The sequence below is a fragment of the Emydura macquarii genome, unplaced genomic scaffold (assembly GCF_026122565.2).
Source record: "Emydura macquarii macquarii isolate MOO-44397 ecotype Brisbane River unplaced genomic scaffold, CSIRO-AGI_Emac_v2 contig_2694, whole genome shotgun sequence".
Lineage (NCBI taxonomy): Eukaryota > Metazoa > Chordata > Testudines > Chelidae > Emydura > Emydura macquarii.
In genome coordinates, this window is record NW_027132831.1 from 312,537 (window position 1) to 323,325 (window position 10,789).

At 41.9% G+C, this 10,789-nt stretch overlaps 1 protein-coding gene across 1 annotated transcript; it reads left to right on the forward strand.

Moving 5' to 3' along the window:
• The first annotated feature begins 4,134 nt into the window (after positions 1 to 4,134).
• On the forward strand, positions 4,135 to 8,762 carry LOC137164749 (chondroitin proteoglycan 3-like). Its single transcript, XM_067565682.1, has 5 exons — positions 4,135 to 4,308; positions 4,824 to 4,847; positions 5,293 to 5,412; positions 6,000 to 6,047; positions 6,792 to 8,762. Exons 1-5 carry the CDS (start codon positions 4,239 to 4,241, stop codon positions 6,794 to 6,796), a joined length of 267 nt encoding a protein of 88 aa, XP_067421783.1. The 5' UTR covers positions 4,135 to 4,238; the 3' UTR covers positions 6,797 to 8,762.
• The last annotated feature ends 2,027 nt before the right edge of the window (positions 8,763 to 10,789 follow it).

The window sequence follows — 10,789 nt, forward strand, 5'->3', positions numbered from 1 at the left end:
ATGTTATACCAATTCTGGGTTTCCACCTTCTCTATGTAGTCTAAAATTTATAGGCCCCAGTCCTAGAGTGAAAGTTCGGCATGAAAAACACATGCAGGATTGGGCCCCTGTATTTGGACATTTATTTCTATTTATCTCTCTCTCTCTATTTATGTCATGTTTTTGTTTTCAATATACTGTATTGTTTACAATAGGCTCATCAGAAATCAATAAAAAGCTTTATGAAAAAACAGCTCAAGCTTGCATTGTTGGCAGCTGTCCTTAAGGGAAATAGTACTAAAACTGGAAAAAAAAAATAGTATTGATAAGGCAAAGATATTAATTTTTTGTACTGAGCATAACATACTCACTACTTCACTTTGCACACAGCAGATACATGGACAAAAATCACACCTGATGTAACTTCACACAACAGAGGAGAGAAACATTTTTTTTTTTTTGAGGGGATTGGGGGGGGGGGGGGGGAGGGCAATGTGGTTGTACAGTCATAAGAATTGGCAAGAGGCCTAAGTGGTGGCTGAAGAACCTGAAATAAATATATATAAAAAAATTGACTAGATTTCAAGTTGAGGTTGTCTTTTTATTAATAGCAGTCTTTAACCTACGGATCTCAAATAACCTTACACTAACAAATTAAATCTCCAACCTAATTAAATAGTCCCTTTTGTTAAAACTAAGAGAAGTCCATGAATCCATGGATTCTAAAACTATATGGGATTTTATGTCATTTGTTAACAAAAACCAGCAGAAACAAAAAATAACAATCAGCAGAAGAGCTATGTACTGGAAAATCTCATTGCTAGCTCCTGCAGTACCAGCCATATAAATTCCTAGGCCTTACAGTAAATTACCAGTTCAGAAATGGGCGGCTCCAGAGACATCATCATATGCATCCATATAAATTGCATATATGCAAATGTGGAGGCGAGAAATGCTTTTCAGAACCAATTAGAAATCATCGCTGACTATAAGCCAGACAGACGCTTAAGCAGATAACCAGGCATCGAGTTGATGCAGAAGGATCTTCAGTGGAGAGACAAATCATCTGAAAAGTAACTATGAACGATGGTGCAGAGAGCTGTGTGTGTGTGTGTATGTCTTTTGACTAAAATAAGGAATTGTGAATTTCAAAGATTTACAGTATCATCTTGGTTGGTTACTGAGAAATTGGCAGACAAAGCTCCCTTATCTGTCTGCTGGCATGTGGCTTTGGCACACAGCCCATTACAGTGTTTCAGACATCTTCAGATGAAAAATTTAATCTCCCCCTCATTCTCAGCAGAGGGAGTCTATTACTGCATGTATGGGACTGTTAGCTGAGTTTGTGATTTGTAGATGTCAGTGTTTGTTACCTACTTAGCATGTCTTAGGTTCTGTCCAGAAACGTCTGGCTGTTGATGTTTGCTGGCAGAGAAAAATCAATGGATTATGGATGGGCAGTTGGTTTAGTGGGTTCTTTTCATTCCCTGCTCAACTCTGGTTTCATTTTGGATGTTGTCACCAGATCAGCTGATCAGGTCTTTAATTCATCAGTCTGGCAGTTCTCAGGTACAGCTTGCTTCCTGGACTATGGCGTCTTAGGCTCCACATCAGGATAATCTAATCTCTGGCCCTTCAGGAGTTGGCAAACAAAATTTCTCTCTCTCTCTCTCTCTCGCGCGCGCGCACACACACACACGTATATCCTCTTTGACTCAAGACATTTTCTTCTGATGAGCTATATGGCAATACTTTTTACTGAAGTGTTAAGGAAAGGCTGTCCAGTCTTCCTTAATTATAAAACTTTAGAAAAGACCTGGAAGTCACCTTTCTGAAGAAGATTGAATAATAAGGGTTGAAATGCCAAGGAGGGGAGGAACTGTATAAATGATCAAAGAGGGTATAAATAGGAAGAAACTTAGCAAAGGAAAAAATAGGTTGCCTGTTTGGAAACATTTGAGAAGGTGAATGCCCTTATTGTTCAATCACAGACCTTAGCATCAGGAGACTTGGGCTCTGTTCTTGGCTCTGTCACAGACTTCCTGGCTGAACGTGGCAAGTCACTTCACCTCTGTATGTCTCAGTTTCCCCATCTGTAAAATGCAAATAATAATGCTCATCTGGGTGTTAAGATTAATTCATGAATGTTTGTAAAATCCTCAGAACATTAGATGAAATGTGCTTTAGAAATACAAAATACTGAGTCAAATTTGTTGAGACTGTGGAATTGTCTCCAAAAAGGAGAGAGATTATCTAAAAATCTTTTGTCTGGAATCTCTGACAGCTGATATTGGCATGGCTTTTTCCTTGGTCTCAGTTCAATGGCTCTGATTCCTGATGGTTCTGTCTCAGGGTTTCTCTCTATCCTTTTACCCACTCTCTTAGCCTTCCCTGATAAGTGCTATCTCCCTTAACCTACCCACATAGTATTAGCTGTGTGAGGGTTGAACAAGATAATTAAAAGAATGCAAGCAGGGTTGAGTGTCCTTGTTCAGAAGGCACAGCCTAGAACAGACATGTTAGTGACTTGAGGAAGATAACTAGTAAAATGTTGAACAAGTATCTGAAATCTCTTAATATGGAAAAATTTAAACCCTTTATTTTGGGAATTGGGTGTGTTGTCCCTACAGTCTGCTTTACAGACAGCAGGCCATTAGGGGACAGGGTAAAACTGTCTCATATAGTACAAAGTTAATTCTGAAGAGATAGAGCTTTCATGAGGTCATTTGTGACATTTCACACCTTGCCCTGGGAGGATGAATTCTGTCCATTAGCAGAAAACTCTGTATTCAAGATTCTTAGCTATCTTCAGCATTTCCTGGGGAGCTCAGTTCCTGGGATAAACTGTAACAAAGTCTGCTCATTGGGAAAGAAACAGAACAGTGTTCCTGCTAAAATGCCTGGCACCAGATCACAGAAGTTAGATGTAGAAAATGCCTGTTAGTCCTGTCTTGAGTGCAGAGGACTGGACTAAGATGACCTATTTAGGTTCCTTCCAGTCCTACACTTCTATGATTCTATGATATCTGCATGACTGGAATGTAGTTCCACATAGAGAACATATGAGCTGATGCCACCTGTAATTTATCCGAAAGAAAAGAACAGAACATGGGGAATTATCTTATAGAGAGGAGACTCTGAAGGGCTTTGCCCTTACTTCCACTGTTTGAGCTGTAGCAGTCAGTTGTGTACAGTACACAACTGTAATAAATTACAGGTGGCATGATGCATCAGCACATATGTTCCTAGGAGGAAGGATCAAGCAGAGATCTCTGGAGTTTAACATGGGGCTCTGGTTCATGGATCCTGCATCAATGTCTCCTCTATCATCTATTCCATGAAGTACTCTAATTTGTACTAATTATTACTATTGATATGGGAAACCACCAAACACTAATGTAACCATAAATTCCTTTATTTATTCTGAAGGCCAGATGGTATTTATACAGTTCTACACATGCCTAAAAAGCTAAAAAATAAGCATTTTACTACACTCAATACAGTAACAAAGTATTCATAAGCATGTGATCAGTATACTTACAAGCAGGCCAGACCTAGGTATGACCATCTCATTCTGGCATACTCCAGCATGCTTAGGTAGGGTCTGACAAAGAACCCTCAAATTCATAACTCTGTGATACTCAACAAATGATGTCATAGCTAATTACCATTTTAACTAACAACTAATTTGAGACAGTTCATCCTAATTTTCAATTCTGATCCAAATCCGATTTAAAACTTTTCCCAGGGTCTTTCCTCCTGATCTCTTCCCCTTTTCCCGCTGACCAACAACCTTTTCATTGCCCCTGGGTTCACATAAGAGATAACACTGGTAGGGGTGGTGGGAAGGTCCATGTTGGCTACTTTAAAGAGAAATTCTTTTTGTCATATTGAAAACCATCTGTAGTCACCCCTGTCAGTCGGAGGCCTTCTTTTTTAGGAACTTCCCCACTATTTCATTAGCTATTCTTTGAACCTGACATCTTCCCTACTTCATTACTTTTGGCCTTATAACTCATTATTTTCAGGGTTTTTCTTTACAACACATGTATATTTCCTTAACCAAATTTAAGCTAACTCTAATTCTTTATATTTATTATCCTACATGTGTGTAACCTGAACCTCTTGTTTTCAGGTAGATTTCAGAAGGCAGGACTGGGGATTTGCTTTACATACACCCAAAACTCCTTTCAGTTGGACACTAAAACCTTCATCTTTCTTCTTTACCTGATACTGAGGCTTCATACAAAGTACCAACTATGCAGAAGAAGATCTTGATCCTCCCAGCCCTGCTTGTTTTTCTTATGCCTGCTCTCATACAAGCACAAGGTAACCTGAACACATCATGAACGTCAGTGGAGTCAAACAGGGATGAATTTGATCTATTCTCTTTCTCCAGCGGAAGGCTCTTACAACCTTCTGTGCTTCTTGCACAGTAAATCCAGTCATTTCAATATTATTATTATTAGTTAACCTAATGAGAGTGTGCTCATTGCTGTACAAGAATCAGAGATAAAGGCACAGTTAGTCCCTGTTCCCCTAAATATGGGCTGTTTGAAGATTAAGATTTGGGTGTAAGACAACTTTTGTTTTTATTTCTTTTGGAATGAGCTGCTGATTTAAATCACTTGTATTTAAACCTCTTGTTTGGCAAGTCTCCAAACACGTCTAGGTCTGTTCCGTTTCCTGCACATTCTGGTTAAGCCCAGTAACCTTCTCATTGTGCATGACACCCAATCAGATCCATGTGATCAAGATAGGACATGAGCCTTGAATATGGGGGAACGTTTCTGAGCTGGACAAGTTCTGGTCTATTCTGATGAACTTCTCATTTATTTTTACAGAGGATATAAGTGGGAACAAATCTGGTGAGTGGATCCATCCTTTACTATTTTCTGGGCCACTTGATTTACCTCCTTAGCAATCAGCCTAATTATAATAAAGCACAACAGGCCTGTAGCAGCTGGGGTGCAGGTTCAGGCTGATCCCCATTTATCACACAGAAGTTTGGACTCTGCTGGATGGCAGTCATATTTACTATCGGGGCTCCCTAACATCCTTGCCTTTCAGTTTTCCAGAGGGTTTCTCCACATCCTAGTGAGAAAAACTATCGCATCCCTCTGAATCTCAAGGATGGGTTGAGGTAGAAAAGGAGGCAAAAAACGGAAGCAAATAAGAACATCTTACATTGTGTACATTTCATTCCCTGATGACATGGGACTAGAGCCCCCTGAATGAGAATAACGTTACCAAGAGAGAGTTGTTACCCAATTCAGATACATATTTATACATTATTGTCTTTTGTTTCTCTAGAGGAATCTAGTGCCTTTGAATCTGGGCAAACAAGTGGGGAGCTTAGCGGAGAAGCAAGTGGTGAACCTAGTGGACAAGTCAGTGGAGAGCTAGGCTGGGAGCCCAGTGAGCAACCTATGGGTAAATTAATTCTGTTTCTTTCTTTACTTTGTTATTACCTTTCCATTTCACTACTTACCTGCCGAGAGAGACTGACAAGGTGAAAGCATCTCCTAGTGCCCTCCTTGCATGTGAATACGTCACGATGCACTACATTTTAGCCTCCTACTCACCAACAACCTGAGCAGCTCCCTGATTTGGCCCCAGGAAAGGACAGGCTGGATCCAGTGCCATATAAATGCTCTCCTCAGCAGTAGATGATCTATTCTGATAGCCAGTGAGTGTTAAAGGGATTCTCCACTGTAATGAGTGCCATCTGGGCCAACACCAGGGATCAAACCAGGTACCTCCACAGCTAAAAGCATGAATTTCTACTGCCTCTCTAGCTCAGAGCGCAAACAGACTCATATTCTCTGTGGGGCAGGCTGAGAAAGGGAATGTAACACTCACTGACCAGGGGTTACACCACTGCGGCTTTAGTACTTACTAAACAGTAATGATAATACCGAGCTCTGATATAGCACTTTTCATCAGTAGATCTCAAAGCACTTTACATGGTTAGAATAATTGAGTTTCCAAGGTTAAGCCTATGATTTTGTTCGTTGTAGGTGAATCCAGCTTTTCAGAGGAAAGCAGTGGAAGTGGATCTGACCCCTGTAAGTGGATTCTGCTCTCTATTCTGTTGTCATCCAAAAAGATCTCAGTCCTGCCATTTCTGCATGCACTGTTTGACTCCTCTCCTCTGTCTTAATCAGAGATGGCCTTAAAGGCTAAAATATCCAGGACAAATTGTCAGTTAGGTGCTCCCATCTCCTTCTCAGTGACTAGGCCAGGGATTTAATTGCTGGAGATGAGAACCACCAGTGGTGAGTTTTGAAAACACTTGTCACACTGGAACGTGTTTTGCAAAACAAAGGCCTGTTTGGATTACGGTTTCATTGTATCTGAGCCACTGACATTCAGGGTGGGATCTGGATATATGGTTCCAGGTTTGGTCTCTCCCTATTAATCATTCATAAGGCAACACAGGCTGCACTGACCAGATGCTCTCATTCTCTGGAGGTCAGTAGTTATGTGTCTACTCAGCCTGGGATTTCTTGACACCAGGACACAAGGTCCAGATCACTGACTGCATTGGCTCTGTATCTTTTTCCATCTTGCATGTTACTGTGGATTGGTAGCCCATTTTTATAAAGCCCTTGTAGCATCTGGGCAGTCCCCATAACATCCATAACTAATAGAATCCCAGTAAGAAAGATTGAATACAGACCTATGATATGGAACCCCCCATTTAGCATCTCTCTCTGTTCTGGATGGTGAAGGCATGCTGGCTCCAGACCTCAGAATTCAATTCAGTTCTCACCCACTCATACCATTTCTCTCCCTGTGGTGTATGACAGATTGAGATGGATGAAACGTCCCCCCTCACATCATCAGCTACACTGAAGGAAAATTCAAGCCTTGAAATGAAAAGCACAACATTACCTTGAGAAATGAGCATGTAGAGCATTAGGAAGAGTGCTGTTGCGTTTGTTCAATTTCTAATACTTGTGATTATTCTGTTAATAATGTATTTAAGGTGCATTATATTCTGCAACATGGCTTTGTAAAAATGGTCACTTTTTTAATTCAACAGATCTGAGTGTTTTTTATGTTGCTCATCTTCAAGAGCCAGCACAGTTAAGAGAGAAGGAGCTAGAGTCTATATGCCTTTCCCATCATCCACAGCATTGTTTACTGAATTCTGGTTACAAAGCCATTGATGGGAATGGGACTGCACAAGTGTTACTGAGGGCAGAATTTGGCGTGCAGTTCTTTTGTTGTTGATGGTGATGTAGGGGAAGAAAACCCTGCTTGATTCTTGGCTCTCAGGCTGAGTTTGCAGAGTCGGCAGCCAGAAAAAACACCCTGTTTTTATTTTAATTAATTTGATCTGGAGTCCCAGAAAAATTATACACAGGGAGCCCACAATACAGTTTATATAGTCACTTTTCAAAGTATGACCATTCTCTCAGCTGTGATGAATTGGAGGGATCTATTCTATTGAGAAGTGATGTGCAATAATTAAATGGGGACGTCTGAGAATTCTCCCAGCAGGTGAACATTCTGCTGTTCTCTGAACTAAGATCTGTCCCTTGCTGATATAACAATCACAATATAAATAAAAAATGATGAAATTAAAGGGCTGATAGTCTGGCTCTCTACTGCAGCAGCAGATCACATCCTGTCCTGGGCCCCATAATGTTTCTTAAATGCTTTCACTTCATGATCTTAACCACTAGCAATAGTACTGCATGTTTCAATCGAACAATAAATAAAGCCCATCGCTGGGACACAAGTGATGTACATGTGATGCTAGGCAATCCTATCAATGACTGGTGACCAGTTTTCTTGACGTACATGCCTTAGAAATCCATTCCACAGCCGAATCCATCTCTCCGTCAGGAAGCTTTTCCTGACTGCCAACCTCAAATTGCTTTTGTTCCTTCTTTCATAGACAGTCTCTCCCGCGCCTTAACTTCCAGGGCTGGTATCTTGTCCTGCCTTCCTTCCACAGCTTAACTCCCCAAAGCCCCTGCCACTCCAGGGTCACACAGTTCTCTGGCATCCCACCCACTGCCCAGACGTCAGGTCTGGGCTTCCTGCAGGGCTGAAGTCAGCTGGTTGGTTGTCTTCTTTCCCTCCATTAGAACCTCCTCCCAGAGTAACGGTGTCCCTCTAACACAGTCATCCCCCCACTTTTCCTCCCATGCCCCCCCTTACCATTAATAGAATGTGTCTGCACCCCCCGGGCTGGGAGCAGAGTTGCAGCCAGGCCTGGGTCCGTGGTGGAGGCTGGGAGCAGAGCTGTGGCTGAGAGCAGCAGCTGAGAATGGGACTGGGGCCAGTGGCTAAGAGCGAGGGGTGGTGCTGAACCATGGCAGGGAACAGGGCTGCAGCTGGAGGCCAGAGTGGAGCCAGGGCCACAGCTACAGTTGGGGCAGGGCCGGAGCAGAGCTGGGGGACAGCGGGGCTGGGTGGCACTCCTTCCCCGCCCCCTCGTAGGGCCCCGCTTCGCCCTCCTGCATGTTCCTCCATGCCCCCCTAAGGAGGGCCACCCCACAGTTCAGGGATCACTGCTCTAACATATAGCCCCAGCTCTATGCCACTTATGGGCTTGATCCATCAGCACTGGAGACCATGGATGTCATGTCATTGTCTTCAATGAGAGCTGGACCAGGCCCTATATTCTTAAAGCTATGCGTCCACCTGTAATACATGTTACACCAATGTCACCATTGGCTGTACAAAAGGAGTGGATCTAGACTCAGAGCTAAAGGTGTTTGTGGAACTTTCAGTCCCATTTTCCTGTGTTTTAGTGTTAGTTCAATAAAGACTTTTCATGGGTTTGCATCTCTTTGTTCTGTGCTGATTTCTCTCTGAATACGAGTACTTTCCAGGTATTTAACAGAACACCTTTCAAATGATTTTTATTTATATACTTCAATGAAAACAAGTCACTGCATGAAATTTAATGGCCTGTTATACAGAAAGTCAGATTTGATCAGCTATAGGCCCATTCTGGCCTTTAATTCTATGAATATATAGATTATTAATCTATTTATAAAAATTAAACACAGGCCTTAAACATTTTAATGTCTTTTTTCCATTGAATTTCTATCCATAGATCTATACAAATCAGCCTAATAAAACACATCTCCATGATACATGCAACTGGGGAACTAGTTCTAATCTACCAGTTCTTATTTTATCATCACAATGGACAAACCACTTCACAGCCCTAGTCCTGTTCCCATTGGTAAACACCTAGTGGCTTTAATGGTGCAGGATCAAGCCCAGTGTTTGTCACGTGGAACTTAACGGAAAGTCATATCAAATAAAGCAGAGCCACTAAGAAATTAAATGATGCTATAAGAAATCCTGGCCTAATACCCAGCACTGGGATTGTATATTGTGAAACACACACAGCTGAAGTATTCTGCATTAATCTTTCAATAATACCTGACAGTCAAGTTCTTTGCCCTTTTGAAAATACTGAATCCAAATTAGCCCAATTTCAATTTAAATTGTCTATTTCTTTCTCTCCTCCTTTCTTCCACAGGGCTTGGTAATAGCAACTTTCTAATAATACTGCTTTAAATTAATTGAGATTATTCACAACCCTGACTCATTTGGCTATGTGATTGTTATACCTTTGTTTTCTGTGTAATGTGCCTTTAAACCCCTTAGAATTCTGCCTTCTGCAGAGACAGGCAGCAGTTCTCTCTCACACACACACACACACACACACACACACACACACACACACGCTTTGTATTTGTTCTTTCATTTTCAAGTCATGGTGATGGACAGTATCTGTTTGTGTGTGTGGGAAAAAGGCATTAATTTTTAAAGCTAACAAAATTGCACATCTATGAACATTAAAAACTCCAGGTTCCTTATAATGCACCGCATAATTGTCAGGGAACAAGAGCCAACATCTCTCCCTGCTCTGGTGAGCCTTTGCTGGAGGTTGGACAAACCCTGAATAATTGGTACACTTCAGCTCTGGACTCAAAAGATCATAGAATCACAGGTTTAGAAGAATCCGCAGGGGTCAGCTAGTCTAATCCCAAGATATCTGGTTCCACAATCTCGCCTTTACCAGCATTTCACTCTTCAGCAATTCATTTGCTTCAGTAAATGACATTAGAAAAATGTCCAAGGGAAAACAAAAGAAAAAGCCTTGTGCTGGTGTCTTATACAGCACCACATGTGAACCTGGACTCAAGCATTGATGCTATTTGCAGTCAGTAAAGTCCCTTTCTAAACTCCTCTCACCATTGCCTTCCTGTTTTAATTCTTGATGGCTATTGGGGGATAAGACATTCAAACAGCAACACAGGAGGTGACCAAGTTTTGTGAAGCTGCATGAAATGCGATGCAGGTGAGGCCCACAGAGCAGAACCAGCAGCTAACAAAAGCATCTTCTTGCGTTCTTAGAGATGGCACTTCTCCTTTGTACCCCAGAAACAGGACCAACCTTATATTTGCAGGGCAAGAACTTGTGACTGGGTGAGAAATGGGAGGATAGGGGACTTTTCTCTTCAGTCCTGCAGACAAAGGGGATAAGAATAGGGTGGGGAGGGGAATCTATCCCTAAGTTAGACGTGGCCAAGTCTATACAAATAGAGTGATAGTTTGTGAACATAAGAAAGGCCAGAATAGGTCAGATCAATGGTCCTTCCTAGCCCACTATCCTATCTTCTGACAGTGGCCAGTGCCAGGAACTTCAGAGGGAATGAACAGAACAGGTCATCATCCAGTGATCCATCCTGTCAGCCATTCCCAGCCTCTGGCAAACAGCAACCCCTGCCTATCCTGGCTAATAGCCATTGATGGACCTGTGGGGTAAGAG